Source organism: Monomorium pharaonis, chromosome 1 (genome assembly GCF_013373865.1).
Source record: "Monomorium pharaonis isolate MP-MQ-018 chromosome 1, ASM1337386v2, whole genome shotgun sequence".
Lineage (NCBI taxonomy): Eukaryota > Metazoa > Arthropoda > Insecta > Hymenoptera > Formicidae > Monomorium > Monomorium pharaonis.
Window position 1 is genome coordinate 26,409,103 of NC_050467.1, and position 22,540 is coordinate 26,431,642.

The window sequence follows — 22,540 nt, forward strand, 5'->3', positions numbered from 1 at the left end:
CGAGCATTAAACTAGCACAAACTCGCGATGGCCGAAGTTTTAATCGCGCCAGACCAGAGGTTCTCATAGTTTTCTACTCTAACTTCCACTTCGCTGCCCCTGTATTTTTCACGCATCTTCTACGAGAGTCCGCCAACACTGAAGTACATACTCTCTGGCAACGATATTTACTCTGCTCTTCTAAAATTTCTAAATCATTCAAACTTTATGCTTCATTAAGAACAAAATTTACTCAACTATAAAAAATTTCGCTCATGATACAATTTCATTGCTTGATGATCTTACAATATGACAATATGTAATGTAAATATTCTAGTGGAAAAAATCCCAAAATCACGTCTTCAATAAGGATTAACTTTTAAATATCTAGTTACGAGAATATTTAATTTAACAATATATTATTTATGTTATTCTGTCAATTTTACTTTTTGAAAATTTCAAAAAATTTTATTTCATGAGTTATATGAGTTACTCATAAAGATATTTTTTTATGCAAGAAATAATTTTAAAGCTAGAGAAGAATAAGATCGATCAATAATTAATTTGTCAACTAAATAATAATTATATTTTTGGAGTAAGAACTTCTGTGCTCTGTAATTATTACTTGTAGCTCTACTTTGATTAACGTACGCCGAGGAAAAGTACAAAAACTTATGATCTATGTGTCCAACTTTCTAGGTTTCTCGCTCTTGAATTTCTTTGGATGTTGTACGTACGATTAATTACGGGAACAACGAGTTAAATGGAGCAATGCAATTTATCCCGCTATTCTTCAGACCGTCGCAATTTGCTCTTTTCGCGAAATAGTCGTTATTTTTTGACGCTCTTGAGCATCAAATCGTAATAAATTACATTTATACATGCAACACCGGTTAAAATATAAGATACAGATATGTAATCATTTAGGACCTCGACAAAAATAATATAAATTTATAAATTACGTAATTTCTTGTTAAAAAATGTCAGAATATTTAGCTATACTTTCCTGTTTATAATTATTGCACTATTAAAATTCAGACGGTTTCTATAATCATGTGTGTAAAGGTTCAATTTAAAATATAAAAATCAGGTTGTCAAATTTAAAAAGTAAATAGTATGCAGTGGTGGAAGTTTCACAAATATTTGTGTAGAAGACAACAATAGATTTGCACACCGCTGAGCGATTTTGTTGTGAGAAGAAAAAGAATAGAGGAATATGAAAAATGTTCTTGCCACTTGACATCGTTTGCATTTCAGTCTATAATTAATTAAACCCGACTCGTAGAAAGAGTCTGCTGCAGATGTCGAGAACGAAAAGCACACAGCACCCAGTTTGTACAACCGGTCTCCGTCGGATTAAAGATTTTAATTTCGTGAACAATTCCGCCGGATGAGACATTGCTGGTAATTAAGCGGCGGAACCCGGTAGAAAAACCTGAAAGTATCTCTCGGTCGAATCGAGCCTTCACAGACTTCTCGCGAGCGTGTGCATCAGCGCGTTGTGTTGCGGAGGCAAATACGCGCGGACGAGCATTTACGAGCAACGTTACCACCGGCGTCCGTCCGAGCAGACTACGTACGTCACTTTACTGTAATTACGAGCGAGCTTAATGCGCGCTGCGAATGATACCTATTTGCAAGCGCCGGCGGTGCATTACGTCGAATATCTTCCGACCTGCGCGCGCGTGTATACATATACACATATATTGACTCCCCGTATTAATGCGGCTAAAGTCCGAAACACCGCTCTGTCTGCGTCGATATTTCAAAATCGGCTCAGGGATTGGAGAACGTAGAAACGCGATTAAATTTGATTTTCCGGCATTTAATTAACAACCTGGTGGAAAACTCGTTTCGACATACCGCGCTACGAAAACACTATTGCTATTATACATTTATAAACGCAGAGTTTAAAATTGTTGTAAAAATATATAATCCCCCACAGTTTACTATGCAAAACACGTCGGTTATAAAAGTATTAATGTGTGTAAGTAACAAAAGGTGGGATTGATATGATTAATTTAATAATAGCGCTATTAGAAAGCACTACTTTTAAAATAACCGATAATTCCATACTTATATAAAAAATGTAATAATATTATATACTATAGTGTTTAACAAAAAAATTACATTAGAAAATGACTTTGCGTGATGCGGTATTGTCGCAAAATAAATTTAGAAAATATTTTCTATAACACCTCCTGAAATAATTTTTCTACCAAGAAAGCAAACTTAGTTTACGGTTACAGACTAACATAGTTCAGATATGTGGAGATGAATAATGTTCACTGCGCACCTTCGCCTGTGTGACATCGACGAGTTTACTACCGTGTGTGTTATCGCCAAGCGTCGAAGCTGAAACTGCCACACTTACTGCTGCATCTGCTTGAAAATTTCTCTTCGCAACATGATATATTGCGCGATCACACGCAATAGAGAGATTAAATAAGCAAAGTGACAACAATATTGCCATATGCATACATTCATGCATAACTTTAATCAACAAATTGTATGTTTGGATTTGAAATCTCGAAAATCAATCCAAAAAAACATTTTCCATCTCTCGTTATCTTTCTTCGTAATCGATGCATGCATTAAAAATTAAAAAACTGATCGTTGATGTTCATATTTGCCAAATATACTATGAAATTCTTTATAATATCAACTAATATTTATACAAAAAATTAGTATTAATTCAACACTCATTATTTCATATACAAATAAAGATATAAAATTTTCTGTAAAAGTTTGATTAATTTAAATTTCAGCAAAATATTATATTTTATATTAATATTATAATCATTTAAAAAGCACAATATGATAATAATACCAATAATACTAATAATACTAATAATACTAATAATAAAAAAGATTCTAATTTTTTGTTTCTTTATAATGTTATCTTTATTCAATATTTTTTCTTCTCAATTCAATGGAAATCTCAATATCTGTCTGCGTCAAAACATCACGATGTCGCCACATGTTAGATATGACAGCTCGCCTATAGATAACTGTTAAATTTCTCATTTTATGCGTCAAGGAACCTCGCCGTAAATCGCGGCTTATCGAGTTTAGCCTTCGACGTAGAAATGCATTTATTCAGGTCGGCGCAACTGTACGCTAGCGAGATGTGGACGAAGCCATGTAGAAACTTTCCTTCTGCTCGGCGGCTGATGATATTTCCGGAACCGAGAAACTGACTCGGTATTATCGCCGGCACAGGCAGGAAACGTGGAAACTTTGAACGTGTGACGAGACAGCGCAATTTTTGAGACGCGTGAACGCTCGCGTTAATACGTCAGACAAAATGCTCCCTTTCAACGTATTTGCGGCGTGTGTATTTAGCAATTTTGATAATAATAACCTACCGCATCGGACGCGAACATTGTATTTGTCCGAACGAACGTGACTTTACGGCGACGCTTTAATTATGGAGATTATTACCTGCCGGCTAGGTATACGCCAAAATTTATGAGATTAACGTACATTCGCCAAATTAGCTGTTGCTCATCATCTGCCGGACAATTTAAAGTTTGCGAGATGGTAATATAACATTGTAGCGATTAACATTGTACACAAATAATTTTTAAATTCTTACTAAATAAGAATAATTCAAAAAGTAAATTTATCTTAAGCTTTGTGAGAGAGAGAAAAAAGTAAAGTCACCAGCTTGATGAAATAAAGTTTTTGAAAATCTCAAGGCATTTCGAAGGCTACCTTTCCTTTTTTATGTAGCCCTATAAATTATTATAGCGGTTCTTTTCTATATGCGTGGAAGTGTGTAATTATTTGATCAAAATTCAGGTGATTTTGTTTTAACAAAAAAGAAAAATATAAAATACAAAAATTTAGTGAGCAAATTTAAAAAAAGCAAATGTTAGACAAAATATAAAATAAATGCAAAAAAATTTTTAAATATAAAAAAGAAATTGCAATATAAATCACAATAGGATGCTTCAATAAAATAAAATGTAAAGTTCTTTCATTGCATTTATCTAACAATTTCATTGATTCATTCTGAGACAACGGGATTTATCAAATTATCACTCTTATTTAGAGATTTCGTTTAGTTTAAATATCAAATGACATTTGCAGATCGGTAGAGCGAAAGTACTTTCGTGCGTACTGCATTAACAAACAGTAGGTACGTTCCCTCGCTGCGAACCCTCTTATCCCATTGTTTGCACAAGCGAGGGTGCGTACGTGAAATGGAAAGCTCCGGAAAAGTGATCGCGGAAAGATGCTCGGTCTCGCACGTGGATCTCATTGTTTTCCTTTGCGCTCTATATATATATCTTCCGCGATGTCCCCGCGAAAATTCAGTGAGCGTAGAATCATGGTACGTCAAACGTATGCCTTCTGTCGACACCGTTGAGCTCGACTATTACTCATATTGTCCGAAAAGGGTAGCCGCGCGCTTTTAAAGTGAGATGAAAGGATGGAACACGCTACTGTTTGACGGGAAGCTCGATTTACGGGCAAAATCACCAGACTGGCCTTATCACAAAACGTAAAAGTAATATTAAAAAATTTTTTTATCTCGTCAGTATGCTACGTGTCATACTGGAGAAGGAGGCAGAAGACTCGAAATGTATTTTAAATACGATAGGAATATTTTATTAAAGCTTTTATGGAATAATAAGCTTATAGACTGCATGTGTTAAAGAGAAAGCGGTTGTTTTATTATCTAAAACGTAGCATAAAGTCAGTTTACTTTTTTCTTACGTTTAATTTTCAGTGTACAAAAAAACTGAGCCTTTAATATCGAAACTTTGAAGTAAATTTCTGACATCAAAAGAAAATTGAACCTTTAATAAAAAAATAAAGTATGTGAAAGAAGGGTGTGACGAGTTTGCACTTTCCCAATCTAAAGTAGCATAATACATTTAAGATCGTTTGAAGATAAATCTTTTTTAAATTACTTGAGAAAGTATGGATTCTTTTTTATTTTACACAAACACTCGCGTGCAGCATTGATAATTTGTTTAGTATGATAAAAATGGCAACTGTGTGTAATATAAAATTATTTAGTTTACATCTTTTTTCGAAAAAGTTGTATGTGTTCCCTTTAGGTATAGAAAAAACATAACGAGTAGCAATGCAGAGACATTTATATTACCTTTTGGCAGAAATCCAGCGTGTATTAGCCTCGCTTCCATGAGCAGAGAGGGTAGGAGGAAGCACATGGCCGTGCAGAGATGCACGAAGGCTGCCGTAGGGCCACCATGTCTCCATAAATTATTCACCAGACCTAAAAAAGAGTAGTTATCACCTTGCTCAGCATCTTTCCCAAAGTTATACATTGTAATTAGGATCAGTCAATCATCTTTACAAGTGAAACAGATGTAAGTCCTACATCATTCGGTTTTTAAAGTCTTATTTAAATAAATGTATTCCGAAATTACTTGATTTACTTACTGTTATCGGGATTATTAGTGAGAAGCGAGGATGGTGGGTCGCGCGAACAAGCGCTCAAATGTCGGCCTAGTTTTATTCCGTCGTTCGCGAGATTGCCGAGCTTTAAGAATGCCGCACCAAGTAGCACCGGCAGTAGAACGACCCCGGTGCCAGCTAGCACCAAGCAGGCGTACAATTCGATTTTAGGAGGTGGTGCGTCCGCTGGCCATGGTAATGATAGGTAAGCTAGAGAAATGATTAAAGAAAACACACAAATTGAATACATTAAATAATTATATATACAACATATTTAAGAAGTGCAAATCAATATTGATGTATTAAAAAAAAAAACAAAGTATCTCTCGATTTAAACTCCTAGCTTTTTCTTATTATTAATTGCAAAAAGTGTGTCAACTGCGGTATAGATTTTTGTAAGTATGGTATGGGTTTTTGTAAGAAAATTGTATCAGTTTTTGTTTCAAATCTAATTACGATAAGAGAAGTTTCTTTTTCGAAGAACAGATAATCTCGCCTTAGGACGATTAAATCGGTTTCTTGATATCACAAGTGATTAAATGGAAAGAGATAATGGAAGAAAGGAGGATCATTCGTTAACTTTCCTAAACTTATGGCCAATTAAAGAATTATCAGGGAGCACCGTTACATCCTGTTAATAGAATGTTAATTCGTTTACAATTTCTTAAATCTATACTCAGTTAACAGTTTACTGATTTTTTTCTTAATCCCATCAAAATGGGCGGAATTAAGACTTCTTTTTAGTTTAAAAAAGAGATAAAGAATACTAAAAATTGCGTTGGCAGTTCTGTCTCTACCATGTGTCCTTTACGTAACGACCTCCAATAACAGAAACCTTGTACCAGTTGCCAAGAAAAGAAATTTACGTAAAACCGCCATCGGAAACAGGCGGAAAATAAGAAAAGGCAACAAACCATTTGAGACTTTACCCAAAAGTTTTACTGAATAAAGCAACAATCAAAGAAGGGAAAAAACTCTTCCAAGTTATTAATGTAATTTCGTAATCGTTATTTTTCCCTCGCATCATAAATTATTGATTAAAATTACGGATCAAATAATTTTACAGATATTAAAAAACGGCACATTGATGATGCAATTTTGTATTAATATGAAAAAGAGATCAAAGGTATTGTGAAAGTTCCATAAAAAGAAATTTTACAGTATTGACAAGAGATTATCATCTATCGAATTCGATTCAGTTGTACGTGACAGTAAATAGGTAATTTATTCGGAGGCGAAATCACTGGTCCAATAAAAGATTTTCCGGTATGTTGTTAACGTAATCGATCTCGTGGAGAGTGGTATTTTAGCGGGATAAAACGAGAGGTAGCGCTTATCTTACCGGCGAATCGTCTGGCGTATCTCATTGCTATGTACGCTTGAAAAGCGACAGCCAGGATGCCGTACCAAACGGACCAGAGGCTGTTCACATGACCGCGTATACATGATTCTTTCCTCGTAGATCTTCGTACCCTCTTCGACTTGCCCGTGCTCGTGGTAACCCCACCCGAGCTTATGCTCGACACAACTGGCAGCGGCTTCAACGGCTTTTTACATTTGGCCTGGTTCACATCGTTATTGTTTTCGTATCCCATTAAACTCCCAGTCATCGACATTTTGTCCTAAAACATATAATTGAGAGACATGAACTTAATGCAATTTAATATAAATACTGTATAATATTTTGTAGACTTTTCATCACATTATTGAATCTTCAAGCCGAAGCCTGACGCGATGCAATATTTAATTAATAGCCTTATTTCTAAAGTAAAAATGTCCAATATAATATGCACAACTGCTTGATAAAATTTTCATAATTTTTGTAATAGAAAATTGATACTGTCCTTTTGCAAGATTTTAATTCGTGGTATCAAATTCCTACATAAATGTAATAAATCTTAAATCAAAATTATGTTTTAAAAAATTATACAATATTAAATAAAAAGTCTTTTTTTAATGACTCGCTTATGCAACTAAACACGATCGTAAAAGTAAATATAATAAATAAAGCACTTGTAAAAATTTCTAATATTTCATAAAACTGAAATTGCAATTCTTAAAATATAAATAGTTCAAATAATGTTTTCCGTTGAGTTTTGCTATTTAACTCGGTCTAACTGAGATTAATTGTTTGATAATATTTTCACTTGATTTATCGCTTCATTAAAATTTTTTGCACTTTTAATCGCATTTCAATTTTTATTTAGTAATTATTCGAACGGTGACGCTTTATCTCGCGACCAGCTCGAGTCATTTCCATTTTGCTCGACAACGCGAGAGTTTCAGTGCATTCCGACGGTTTATCTCTTGTGCGCCATTGAGCCTCCTGGGAGGCTCTTTTCTCCTGTTGTATCTTTCCCTGCTGCATGCGCTGAAGAGAGCGCACGGTTCGCCTCATTTGCGCTTCCTCTTTTCTCAGTATTTCACAGTCACGTTGTGCGGAAGCGAGAAAACTTGCGTATGTGGTTATGCTAAAATATTAGAACGGCACGAAGCTTTGTGTTTCCCATTTTTATATATTAAGAGAGGCCTGATGTATGAAACTGAATTTAGAATAATTCTTTCTTTTTATTCCATATATTTTACTCCGTGTAAATTTCCTACAATATTGGCTATAGTATATACATATATATATATATATACAATATTACAAAGGCTTGCTACATGTTAAAATTTTAAGCGTACTGTCTTAATAAATATCTTTCTTTTCGGAACAGCCTTGACAATATAAATTTTATGAATAAACAAGAAATTACTCTGTCGATTCCTTCTCATAAGAAAACTTAATTAAAAATTATAGAAATTATAATGTGCAAAAGCTCTTTAATTAAGAACAATTAAGAAATGTATGTTTCATCGTCTCATATTTTTACTATTAAATTATCGGTTTTAATTAAGTGGACCGCGCGCTACATTTGTGAAATGAGATGCCATTTGTCTCTCGTTCGTGAACGTGAATTCAGAATAATTAAAATATAAATGCGTGCAATTTCCAGTTTAGGAGTTCATAGAAGAAAGTATTGGGCATGCCTATACCTGTTCGGTTACGATCCGGGTTTTCAGCCCCTCGCGCTTGACTTCCCTGAGTCGGGGGGGTTGTAAAGTGCAAAGTTTTATGATCGTTTTCGTTGGATTCGTTCCGCGATAAAATTTCAAGGAGGGAACAACGGTGCGTGCGAAGAAGCACGTGCGTGACCGTATCAGGGACCTGAGGCGTGTACTCGCCTTCCTGTTTCACGATCTGAAAATTTATAGTCCCCCCGCGTACAACCAGCCACGAAATCCTCGTGCCACAATAGCAGGCCTTTCCTTCTGCTTCCGCTTTCCTTCGCGAGCATATTCAATATCTGTGCGATTCTTAACGACATAATTATTAAATAAAGTGGAGATATGATTAGGTCGACATAATGGAAAATTATTTTAAAATGCATTGTGTTTATAATAACCTATCTAATTAAAATACAAGAATAAAATCATATAAAATAGGATCGTATAAAATATTGTGTATAAAATCGTTATTTTTAGAAAAATTTTGTGAATAATTACAACGTAATTCTCTAAAGCATAAACATTGGATATCTGTACAGGGATCCATAACGCAGTCTAGAAATTTTCATGGTTTTCACCTGCTCGTTGAGTTGCTCTTATGCGGAAATATTAATTAGCAGACGAGTCTACATTACAAACATTAAAGGAAATGTCTGAAGAGAGTTAAGTTTTATACAGACCTTTATAGACGAGTATTCACAAGAGTGCGTTTCAATAATTGATAAGATTTTCTTAGAAAACATCATGCAATTAACTTAAATAAAGTCTACTTAAGAAAAAAGAGATTTTAATTAGCTTTAATCACACATTATTTTATAATTTACAGTTTATATTAGAAGGAACTTTTTGACAAATAAATTATTATCTAGCAAAATAATTTTCCTCTACTTTCTTTTCTTCTATTTATATTTCTTTTTCTCAGACAGTATATTTTACATTTTCAAATCAATGTTTTATAACTAATATCCTAATTTCATAGTACAAAACGTATGAAGAATGACATGGACTACTAGAATATTATTACAAAATTTTATTTTGAATGCATATGAAATATGGATCATCGAATTAATAGGGATAAGTTAGGAAACTTTACGAACGTTTTCCACTTTAAATATTCAGTAAAATATTGGCTCTTCAACTTCCGTGATATTATCAAAGTGATAGAAGCCGCTTAAAATTAGCTTTTATGCTTGAAGGATTATGCTTGAAAGTCGCTAGCAGATTTTGAAAATCTTTTGCTAAGTCCACTGAATCGTCGTGGAAGCGTAAAATCCTCGCGCACTCGGCGGAAACTTTCGTTCAAGCACGGAGCCCAGTCGGACAAAAAAAATTTGCAATTATAGTATATTTAAACCGTACTTGCAATTTAATTGCATATCATACGTGTTTCAGAAAAAAATATGCTTTAACATTTCTTTCATAGATTTACTCTTTCGCAGATTATATTTGGCGCGAGCCACTACTGCTCATCTTAATAAACTGATAAACCGCTTAAAATAATATGTAATTATCTTTGTAAAAGAATGAAGGCGTCCCAGTAAATTAAACTTTTGGAATTACAAATTAAAAAATAAAACAATTTTTAAATTTCATTTTCAATAACCGTAAGAACAAAACAAAAAAAGTAATTTAATAATTTTTTGTAATGTTTCAGTTTTCATATAAAATTTCGCTTTTATTAAAATTCTAATATATATTAGTTTGTGTAATTTTTGAATAAATAAGTTTGTTATACATTATAAAAAACCACCATGTCTTATTTAATTTATTTATTTTTGTTTATTTTGTCGTTTATTGATACTTTTGGTACAGATGGGTCTCACACAATCCAATTACAGTGTATCGATTTACAACTCAACCTTGCAGCGAAAACTTCACTTGAAAACTTTTTTTATCAAAAGATTTAACCGATCGGTAGTGTAGGTAATTTAGATTCTCTTCAAGCATGAAATCGATATTTAAGTTACGGGAACTTACCAGATTTCTGTCGAGTCTTCTAAAGTCTCGAGTACGCTTCTCCGCTATAACCAACTTGAAGATGTAGCATCTTTGGCAGTGGCAACGCCTGAAACAGTTAAAGATAAGAAGGTATTTAGCAAAATTTTAACAAAAAATTAAAATAAGTTATTAGTATAGAAAAATGTCACAGATATAACAAAATTATTATATTACATCAAAATATTTAAGAATTAATGTGGGATTGAAACAATTCATCAAGATCACTGTGTATGATCTCTTGTCCACAATGTTCGTCCCGACATCTATATTTACACATACGTGCATATTAATTCTTGCATAATATTTACATTGTAAGTACATAGACGAGTAGCGGCTTCATTAATCAGATTGTCTTTGCGATGTTGTTTGCATGGGATTAGATAATGTTTACCGGCTGGTTCTGTTTATCCTGGAGCAAGAATGCTCGAGGAGAATCAACGTGATTCGCGTGAATCCTTTGTTGATCAATAAAATTTGGTGCTTACATAAGCGTCAGATAATGAGCTTGTACGCGCTCGGACAGACTGCGTTAATTACGTTCCATACACTCGCATTTATAGCTACGTATGGTTTACATAACCCGTGCTTCGCATTCGCTTTTATTGTACCCCAAATGAGTTGCTTTGTGCACATATCATGACGCGCGTAAATGCGTCTTAAACTTCACCGCATGGAAAGCGTAGCGTTGGATTTTAACGTATTGACCCTACCCTCCTCCTCTATCTTGTACAAAGAGTAATTGACCATATAAAGCCTTTTTAATCCTTCCGTAGATTACTGTAGATTACGTTACAAACACAGAGAAGGATTAATGCTTCCTGTTCCTTTCTATTAAAGAACACAATGGACAAATGTGCAGATCGTTCGAAAGAAAGAGAGAAAGAGAGGTTTCACAACAAAATTAATCTCTAAAATTTAGAAATAACTTTTAAAACTAATTTCAATTGCTTTAAAAGCAAAGAATATAAAAAGAACACCTAAATTGTTGTCCATTATAAATACAATTATTAAAATATTTGGTCTTTTAAATTACCTGGCACTCGACGAGTACTTTGATCTTATTAATATTATGATTCAAAACTGAAACGATTCTATTTATCTCTTTCCATTCATGTTTTTTCTTTTCGATGATTATATGGTTGATTTCGCAAAGAGAGTAAGATAACATAGTGCCATTAGTCTGATTACGGTTTCGTATTACGCGGTCTGAACACCACCTGAGCTTTTCTAGGATGGCGTTTGGCCATTGTGTCCCGGTAGCTCGGGCCGAGAAAGGTAAGCTCGTGTAGCTAGTATAAGAAGGCAAAACCACAAGTTCATTAATTTTATCCCTCAAGGCAAACCTCGGGCTACACAAAGCATGCCCGCGCATTAACACAGTGCACAATACGAATAAATACGCTTAGAAGTGAGCGAGCTTTAAAGATATATTATGCAATAACAGTTCTATTCAAGTACAGTAGGAATAATTTTTAATCACGTTTTGAAAGAAACATTTTATACTGCATTAATTAGTTAAATCAATCAACCCTACGTCAAATTAATTCTATAAAATGATATAATTTAGTACAAGTTCGTTATCATATTGATATAAATGAATTGGTATGTGTAATTTATAAAAGTATGAAAAAAACTAATCCGTCCTATTGATTAACTATTTATTTCATAATTATTATAATTATCATTATTACAATTATTATAATAATTGTAATTATTGTAATATTATGCTAATTATTATAATAAAATTTAATGATTATAATATATTATCTTTATTCCGCATAAAGAACAGGAATAAATGTATATGATAGTTATCGATTATTTTCCCTAAATCTTTGTCTTGTTCATCGACCAATCCTTCCCACTTCTATTAGTGCTAAACAATATTAAATATTATCTATATAAATAAAAATGTAAATGTTTGTTCCTCATCTAAGATCTCCATAAGTTTTTCACCGATTGTTTTGAAATTTTGACACAACATTGCATTCGTAACCGGAAGTGTTCTTATGAGGTCTGATTTTGGAAATACGTGTGTTTCAAAAATAATGGCTATAATTTAATTTTAAACAATATTTTTTAAATGATATTTTTTTGTAATTTTGACACAACGTTGTATTGAATTTAATTAGAAGTACGTGAATAAATGAATATTAGATTTATTACTGGTCGTTTCATAAATGCAGGCCTTTAATTTGAGAATGTTTCTTTTAGCGTGTATATGACAATTTAGAATCAATGGCAGGATTTGAAATTTTGACACAATGTTGCATTCGAAAACGGGAGTGTTCTTATGGGGTTTGATTTTGGATATACCGGTGTTTCAAAAATGATGGCCATAATTTAAGTGTAAAAAATAGTTTTTCATTAATATTATTGAAATTTTGACACATTGAGACGGGGAGAGACCGGGAGAGACGAGGAGAGACCGGGAGAGACGGGGAGAGACGGGTAGAGATGGGAAGAGACCGGGAGAGATGGGGAGAGACGGGAAGAGACCGGGAGAGACGGGGAGAGACGGGGAGAAACCGGGAGAGACGGAGAGAAACGGGGAAAGACCGGGAGAGACGGAAAGAGACAGGGAGAGACCAGAAGAGACGGGGAGAGACCGGGAGTAACGGAGAGAAACGGGGAGAGACCGGGAGAGACGGGGAGAGACCAGAAGAGACGGGGAGAGACGGGAGAGACTGGGAGAGGCGAAGAATGTTTCTATTGTGTTTAAATTAAGGTAATAAAAAAAATAAAGATGGCTGTTATTTTATTGAAAAAAAGGAACTTATTTAAAACAGTCTTTTGAATGGATTTCTAAATCCATGGCAGCTTTTAGAAAAAAAAGTTAGAAGTACATGAATAAATAAATATTAGATTTATTAAAGATAGATAAACGCTTATTCAAAAATAAAATAAAAAGAGCAACAGTAAAGCAAGGCTCTTGAAAGTTAAACAACAAAAGCAAAGAAAATTTGAAAAAAACGTAGCATAAGAATAGAGAGCCACAGCAACGCGTGACAGGGCATAGCTAGTTATATATAAAACTTAATAATGTCATTTTATTTTGTCACTCTATTTTATTTAAAAAATTAAAGTCTGAACTAAGCAAAACATTAATAAATAAAATTACTTATTAATTTGTTTTTTATGAGGAATATAATAAAAGACAAAATTTAATGACGTTTATTTGAAAGAAGACGGAGCTTAAATTAAGCAGAGAATGTATTAATTTGATGTTAATTTCTATCTTTTGTATTATATATACTTCAGAAAAAAAATTAAATTAACAATAATATTAATAGATTTTCTACTAAAAAAATTCGAATTTCTTCTTTAAAATAAAATAAAATAATGACACTATGTTTTAATATAACAATAATTAAATTTTTCATAAAATTAAATTGAATTACTATTTTTTAAATGCAGATTCAAAATGGATGAATTCATTAATTATGCAATTTATTTATTAATGATATTAATACAATTAAGTAAATATTAATATTGACTTCTAATATTTCTACCAGAGATTCTAATCAACATAATCAAAGCAATTCAGTAAATAAAAAAATAAAGCAAGGATAAAAATATTATTCAATAACAGTAATGGTAACGGATTATTTTATTAATCATGCAAGAAATTATTGTGACTCTTCAAGTTCCACCCTCTGTAAAATTCTTGCGTACCGCAAGTTCAAACGCACCAATAATTACATCACTCGTAATAAATCAGGGCCGCGCGCCGCTTGGCATTAATTATCCGTGTAACTGAACGGTGCAGCCACGCAGAGTGGCAAAAACTTCCATCCACGGGGAAAAGAATACCTACTTCAATAAAATGCTTGCACGACGCTGATTTATCATCTGCGGCTTCCGTTACAACACGCGTATTCATACGGATCCGACAAAAGTCATCAAAATAAAAAAAAACCGCTTTATAAAAAAAATTATAGTGCAATAGGTCTCGAGAAACTTCTTATTAGTGTTTTCGTGTGTAAATGAAGTAATTTTAGATACATTAAAGACGTTTTTTAACTGAAAAAATAAGCTGAATTATTAGAGAATAATTTTCTATAGAGATTATAATCTTGTCATGAAGATTACCATAAAAAATTTTCTATAAAAACACATTCTTGGTATCTTTCTCACTGTCTACCTTTTCCCTTTCATCGTTTTAAGGTCAGTATAAATATTTAACTAAACAAGTTCGATTATTAGATATGACTATAAATATAAGTCAAGTTGCGTTCGTCACTATTCATAATGTTGATTAATTCGATAGATAAAATTTATTTTCATAGTAAGTTTGAAACACCGCACAGAATTCCGAAGTTTAGTTAAATCGCATAGCTTAGTGCAATCTGGTGTAAATAGAGTTTGAATACCGATAAAATAGTCTCGTAGGAATAATTAAGCGTGTACAACATTAATGCAAAGTGCGTCCCCAAAAGATTATACTCAGATAATTGTTTATACATGCATTTTTGCGTACAAAATTGATGTCACTACTCGGTAACGTTGTTAGTATAAAAACGCAAAAGTTATGATTTTATTATGCGTATGTTCTATAATAATTAATATAAAAATAATCAATAAATAATAATTTAAGGCTGAGCTTAAAAAATACTTCTAAAAAAAATGTTGCAAGATATGGTCAGATAAAATCCTATTATTTCACTACAAAGACTGAAGATTCAAAGACATAAGATCGAGATGGATTTCGGACTTCTTCGTCATTTTGCCGAGTTTGCGGCTTTCTTTCGAGAGTTATAACATCTTCCTCCTACTCTCTGTATGTCTCCTATTCCGAAAGTCATTTCGGTTGTTTCGGTTCTCTCAGGCTATTGTTTGTCAGGTCTAGTAATAATAGATATAAATAATACAGTATATAACAACCTGTCAATAATATACGGATCTAACTTATAATGATTAAATATACAACACCAATTTAAAACAATGTATTATCTCTATTGTTACTAATTTTTAAAATAAAAACTTTCGAGTAAACAATTTTACACGAAAATGTACGTAAATGTGTATGCCACATTTGTTAAAAATCAATTTTGCATTAAAGGAAAAAAAATTAAACAATTTTGTTAGAAAAAGAGAGATAAAATTTAAATTTAAAGGTAAAATTTTCACAATTTTACTGAATACCAATAAAATTCCATGAAATTCCACGATTTTCAAGGATAAAGAATAAATTTCCTGACAATTCCAGGTTTCCCCGGTAGTACCACTCTGATTTATACATATAAGAGAAGATAACGAATATTCAAAGAGAAACGATACGATCCAAGTAATTTAGCTTTCTCTTACTATTATCGTTATTTATCGTAATATACAAAGTAATATACATATTTCAAAGGATTATTTTTTTATCGTGAAGTATTATTACCATTGCGTAACGTCTGCACGTGCAATGCTTACGTTTCAGCTGATATATTTCCCGAGGGAAACGATAACTCAAAGGTCCATTATCTCGTTGGAAAGCGTGAAAATTCGAAAGCGGAAATCAAAATGAGTTTCGGACTTTCGCCGAGCTTGCGGTTCCGCGGTTCTCGTTTTCGTTCTTCTCTTTCTTCCTCTCCTCGTCTGTTTTTCGTGATGTCTGTCTTTCAATGCGGGTGCGCCGAATTCAACATCGGCACAATTAAAAAAAAAAAAAACGTCCGGAAAAGGGAGACTGATTTCGAAAGATTTCCCAAAGTTGGCGGAGAGAGACTTAAAGCTCCCGCAGACGGGAGATGCTGATTCGGAATTCTCTCGGTGGGAACACGAACGCGGCGGGGCGATGCGGTTAGAAGTTTTCGAGATTGTTTGCTATGCTAGCCGGAATATAAATCGGGCTTAACTCGTCGGTTCCCTTTTCGTATGGTTAGGCAAATGTGGCTTTTACGAGCGCCGGCAAGAAAACGAACGTTTTTAATTCACTCGGCTCTTCATCTCTCCGCATTGCTTAAATTCAACGGAAGCAAAACCACTGTCTACCGCCCCGGTTGCCAATGTCGTTTATGGAACATTATTTTTTAACTTGTGAACTAAGAGGTAATATATTCATGTGCTTCTTTAAAATACTGCAGGACATAAACTTTTTTCGTGTGTTTATTCTTTTCAATTGTGTTAATACCTCAACAAAACTTATACACACATTTCTTCACACTGCACATTTTTAAATAAAACACTTAATAATTATACGCTTTAAACCAAGTTTGATTATTGAGAAATTTATATATGTGTGAAAATTGGATATCAAGCTATCGCTGTTACTAAGAATTAAAATAACAACGATTTTTCAACTATGCAGTCGTCAATCGTAGAAATTATTTAATACTATTTAAGAAATATAAAAACATTGCAATAATATTAATTGAATGTTAACGCATTAAGCAAAATATTCTTTCGTATGGACATAATCTCAAGTATCCAAATAATTTATACAAAATAAATTAATTGTTATTTTCGATTTATCTGATAAATATTTGGTACGCATATTACATTCGACATTCGGCGAGATCGAAAGTGCACTTTGTACCGAAAGTGCCTTCTAGAAAGAACGAAAGATCGTCGTGAAACGAAGAATAGGCAGGAAGAAGGGTGCCTGTTGATGGAGAAATGTGTATTGTCTGGGCCGGAGAGATAGTTACTTATGGTATCCATTTGTGGGAATCCCGATGCGTCGTCGTTCTATTCGGTATATTCGCGCAAATGATCATGCATGTGCACACGTACACGGACCCGAAGAAAGGAGACGCTTGAAAGGGTCCCGAGATGAAGGCGAGAAGGCTGCACTGTGATAATTCTAGAGCCCTCGCCGTCACGACCCATCGTTTGGAGCCCTTCTCTCGACGCCCTCGAGTGCCCCTCGCTGAGGTTAACTGTTGCCTCTTTCTCGTACGGCAATGCACATCGTTTGACACGTGATGGACTTGCGTTAATTGGGTTCGATGAAACCCAACAGCAACGAGAACAACCGATCAGGAGTAATTTCACTTTCTCTCGCACATGTTTGATGATGCTGATGCGAATGGAAGCATTTGCGTATAATAATAAAATATCGACGATAAAAAAAAGACATTTTAACACACACACAACAAATAATGAAAGTAAAAAACATAGTAATCTAGATAGAAGATTAAAATATATATAACATGTGTAATTGTGTATATATGTATAATCTGTATAATATGTATGTGTTACAAAACAATATTTTTTAAAAAATAATTTAGAACACAACAATTCTTGATTTTTCTAATTTGCATATTAAATCAATTCTGATCAAAGAATTAATTATTAATTCTTTAATTAATTATTAATCGATGCATTTCAAATGCTTTATAAAATTATTAACACTTGGGTCATTAATAATTTCGCTAATTTGGTTTTGGCGTAATAAAGCTTTATAAAATATGTGCGTCGTTCTTTCCTTTAATTAAAAATCCAGGAGATATACCTTCTCCGATGTAAGGATAATAACGCGCGACCCTACTCGTTAAGGAACGGCAGCTCTGACGTTAATTTATCTCGCGAGAGTGATACCAACATCATTATGAAATAATGGCATGATACGACTCTATCTGAAATAGACTTTGTTACAGAAGTTGCTCATAATCATTTCAATTCGTCCATCAATACAATCATTGAGAATGTTTTCAAAGATTTTTTTCTAATTTTTATTTTTATGTATATATTCTGACATAATTATTAGTTAAAGTTCTTTTAATAAAATATCACTCACATATTCACTTGTATACATTCTAGATACGTCGTCTTTCAGTTTCTAGAGAACCGAACAATTGATTGATGTATTTCACAAAACGATCAAACGCATTAACCCCTATAACGTTGTTCACACGTGCACACGATCAATACAGGAGGGTAGGGCCGGCGAAATATGAGGAGAAAACTGGGAGCAAAAAGAGAGAAAGAGAGATGTAGAGGAAAAAAGAGAGACACACGGATTATAAGGGCAAGCTGGCGATATTGTACGTCGGAAAGTTAAAGTTGAAAAGCAAAATGAAAATTAGTCCTGCAGATCTCATTAACGTTGTTCTCTACAGACGTGTATGCCAAAATTACGCTCAAACTGCAGCAACTGGAGAAGAATCCCTAGAACGAAATAATCCCGCGTGTCGTATCAAGTCGGAAAGATAGAAATTGAGGAAGCGTAATATGGCTCGAATTCAACTGTTTTTAGGCGTAAAAGGATTAAGAAAAGGTAAAAAGGGGGGAAGGAGAAGACTACGAGGGATGACACGATAGCAAGACGATGGGGTTGAAGTCATAGGACTTGGAAGTTCAAGCGATCAATTACGTTAAGTTGTTACCCTAATCCTGAGCTCCGTAAGTTACACGGTAATAGTGGGATAGATATCTTACGAAATTTACGTGCTTTGACTAATTCTTGGGATTTATGAATATTCTCAACTTCAGCAAGTCTACATGTACGGTATAAATAATGGAGTTTAGCAAATAAAGAAAACTTTTATACAATTTATGCTATAATTGCTAAATAAAGAAAATTAATTAAAGTGATTTAGTTACATTTTCTCGCTATAGAAATGTTAAAACTCACTCTATGATTTAACGATAAATCATAGTTAGTAATTATAACTTTTTTTATATTCGATAAGACATTAACGCTGAGTAGCGATATACGTCAATCCGTTTGATGGGAAAATCAGATGTACGAGAATTTCATTCGTACTGTATAAAAGAAGTTAATAGATATTTGACCTCGTGGTTTTGGCACGGCCAGCAGTAACCACCGTAGCCATCCGACTCTCCATTTGCTTCGTGAAAGAGCGTAAAGAGTTGGAAGATCGACGCCTATCGATTTGTATCGTCAGCGCCTAATTTACATTTACTCAGTGCTCTCAGAGAACAAGAAGATTCAAATTCTTGATTAATGTAAGATCAAGAATCTTTACTAAAATAAAAAAAAAAGTAATTCATAATATTACGTTGATTTACCTAGAGTAATAAGTAAATACCTTTAATATCTAAATTCTTAGAAATAAATCTCTTTAGTGATTGAATTATACGATTATACAAAACTTTCACCAAAAATTTTCTCATCCCATGGATCATTTAGTTAAGTTCCCCAAAAATCTAGTTTGGTAGTTCCGGCGTGCAAATATTTGTTTCCTATTCTCTAAGTAAAATATAACAGGTTGTGTTGAATTAGTTAGCATTATATAAAAAAAATCCATGTAACACAAATACATGTAACTTATTGTTGTTTGGCGTGGTAAAATGTAGCAATGTAACAAAACCGTGTCTACAAGGATGTATTTGAGCTTATACTTAGTGGTTAGTTGTTAGAGAAGGGTTTGACCTGTTGTATTGGTCTTTCCAGTTCGGGTCTAATCCCTGGGCTAGCATTAAACGAAACGTGTCTAAATTCAGCCATTGTCAGAATCAGATTCATCGATCAGTTTGCTGATGTAAACAGTCGAGACAATTCTACTTGAACACGAGTATCGAATAAAAAAAAAAAAAAGAAATTTCTAAAGAAAAAGTACAAAAGTTGCAAAAACAAAAAAAATATCGCGCTCATCATCTCTTTCGGTGCACGCAAACGTTGAAATCATCGCAGAGAAAAGTTTTTCACTAAACAAAGCGTGTCTATTAAAAAGTTTTGCAGCGACATTTACTACACTGGTTAACTTCCACCTCTGACGAATGTAAACGCTAATTATTCAACTAAACCGGACGATGTTAACGAGCGGCCATAATTTCAGGAAAATTAGAGAGGGAGATAGAGTGGCAGGATTTTTTCTCCGCTGTGAGTAAAAATTAAAACCGGAGCAAAATGAGTGGCGACTACGCAGGAAGGAAAAAAAAGAGACGCATGCAACTTGCTGGCGCATATAGTCGCGCAAAGCCTGCCAGTAGGCAGTGTTTTCAGTTGTGCACGGGGGTTGTGCGTTCCGCGGGTTCTCGATTTTTCCCGTCTCTTTTCCTTGCGCGCGGGAGTGGCTTAGGGCGACCTGCCACGGGGATGAGCCAGGTCAAGTTCACTCCAACGTTCGAGAACCCTCGGACGGCGAGCATTTTCCGCCCTGGACTTTCTTTCCCTCTTCTCCTATTTCCTCTCGCTTTTCCTTTTTCTTTTTCGCCTTTTTTTTTCTAAAAAATGTCCAAAATAAAATAGTCGCCGAGAAAAAAGTTTATTCTGAATTAAAAGTAAAGAGAAGAAATTCAAACGACCTCAAAAATCGAACCGAGTGTTCGTTTGCGATATGGTCATGGTTAAAACATGAAAGAAAAAAGTAACTCCAAAGTCGGGCTGCTATCCTTAGCATCGCGTCGCAATGCAGTATTCCCAATTTCCACCGATACGGTCTCGTAAAAAAGTCAAATAGTCTAAATATATTCGAATAATTTGATACTTTTAACAATAATGTTCCTCGTTTCAAATGCTGCATATATTGCGCAATTAAATGGCGCTTTCGTAATTGTTGTTGCGTATCGATCCGTTCCGGCGGCACATTTCTCGCGAGAAGAAGTTTCTCCCTCATCGCGAGTCCTGAATGCTGAGTAAGTGCCTTACTTGGTGAATACCTAACTTCGCTTCAGCTTTCCACTTTGCGCTTTGCACTTTACCTTCATCGTGTTATAAATAAAATTCGCAAAAAGAGAGAAAAGAAAGAGAGAGAGAGAGAGAGATAAGATGCGAAGTGTCGGGCGAAGAACAACAGGGCTTCGTTCCACGAAGAAGTGAGATGAAACGCGCAAGTGTGCGTATGTCGAATTGTCGCCGATCGTGAATCATCTGCACGAAGTGAAGCTGCGCGAATGAAAGTGTTCTCGTGATAGAGATCGGCAACGACGAAGGACCGAAGTAATCCCGGCGAAGGGGAGAGAAAGCCTGCACTTGACATTCAATAGATTACCGTACATCCGCGCGCGGCGACAACGAAATCGCATTTGCGCGATGACGAAGGCGACGACAAATCGAGAGCCGCGTAATGCCGGTCGAATCGCATTAAGGCGATAAGATGAGAGTCAGAAACCGCCGCCGTCGTCACCGCTGCTTCTGAAGCACTTCGCTGCCGACTAACGAGAGCTACTCCCGCGGGAGGAGAAGGAAACGTGGATGTGATCTGACGTCGATAAAGTTCGTCCCCGTTTGTGTTGGACAGCCGTACTCTCGATACTGCGAGAAACGGGAAACACGCCGCGCCGCTGACAATGACGACGACGATGGTGGAGAGGGATGCGCATCGAAATCGATGCACACGACCACGGTCCGAAACACGCGTTGGTCATGCGAGTTGTGGCTCACCCTCGGCTCGTCAACGGACCGTCCGTCCTCGGTTCGCGGACTACTACATGACGATAATATGATTACCGGTGCTCTTGGCCCGCGCAATATTCACTTCGGAAGGGTCGGCTATTGAGTTGTAAGTTTCGCAGAACGATACGTTTTAGTCACGTGATTTCAGGCACAATGCGCCAGCATGAATCACTCGTGAAGGCACGTGGTGATTCGTTTGTTCGCACTCGTCCCGACACCGATCGGAATGTATGTATTTCCAGATAAAGCTGCCAGAGTAGTACCGAGTCATTTTAAGAATTGAATTGATTATTTGCAACTTGATGATTTCTGGTATTGAATGGATTCTCTTCACTGATAAGGAAACCCCGCGAACTCGAAAATTCAGATTTTAATGAAACTTAACATAAATGTAGAGGGGGTGAATACATGAATTTAGAACTTTTTTGACTGGTATAGCCCAAAACGGTTTTGGGCCGATTTTTTACAAAACGTTAAAAATTCGATATTTTCTGCAATGTCAGCCTATTGCAAAAATCAATTGTAAAAATTGATGCAATTGTCAGCATTGTAACCTATTGCTATTTTCTGCAACACTCTGTGTATTGTAAAAATTCGATATTTTCTGCAATTGTCAGCCTATTGCAGAAAATAATTTTTACAATGCTCTGTGTATTGTAAAAATTCGATATTTTCTGCAACACTCTGTGCATTGTAAAAATTCGATATTTTCTGCAATTGTCAGCCTATTGCATTAATTATTTTTTACAACACTCTGTGTATTGTAAAAATTCGATATTTTCTGCAACACTCTGT

At 34.6% G+C, this 22,540-nt stretch overlaps 1 protein-coding gene and 1 long non-coding RNA gene across 6 annotated transcripts in view; one reads left to right on the plus strand and one right to left on the minus strand.

The window, feature by feature from the left end:
* LOC105837171 (protein tincar) overlaps positions 1-22,540 on the minus strand; it is a 121,239-nt gene that overhangs the window by 24,144 nt on the left and 74,555 nt on the right. For all 5 annotated transcript variants that reach the window (XM_012681720.3, XM_012681719.3, XM_012681721.3 and 2 more), the window contains exons 5-8: positions 10,438-10,525; positions 6,755-7,034; positions 5,398-5,622; positions 5,099-5,230 (exon numbers count right to left, since the gene is read on the minus strand). In XM_012681720.3, coding sequence (XP_012537174.1) covers positions 5,099-5,230; positions 5,398-5,622; positions 6,755-7,028 — 631 coding nt within the window. In that variant the 5' untranslated portion in view covers positions 7,029-7,034; positions 10,438-10,525. The remainder of the gene's footprint in view (positions 1-5,098; positions 5,231-5,397; positions 5,623-6,754; positions 7,035-10,437; positions 10,526-22,540) is intronic.
* LOC118648908 lies at positions 1,876-20,591 on the plus strand. The gene is made up of 4 exons (XR_004965499.1): positions 1,876-1,887; positions 4,124-4,127; positions 10,273-10,276; positions 18,792-20,591. It is a non-coding gene; the product is annotated as an uncharacterized LOC118648908 (long non-coding RNA).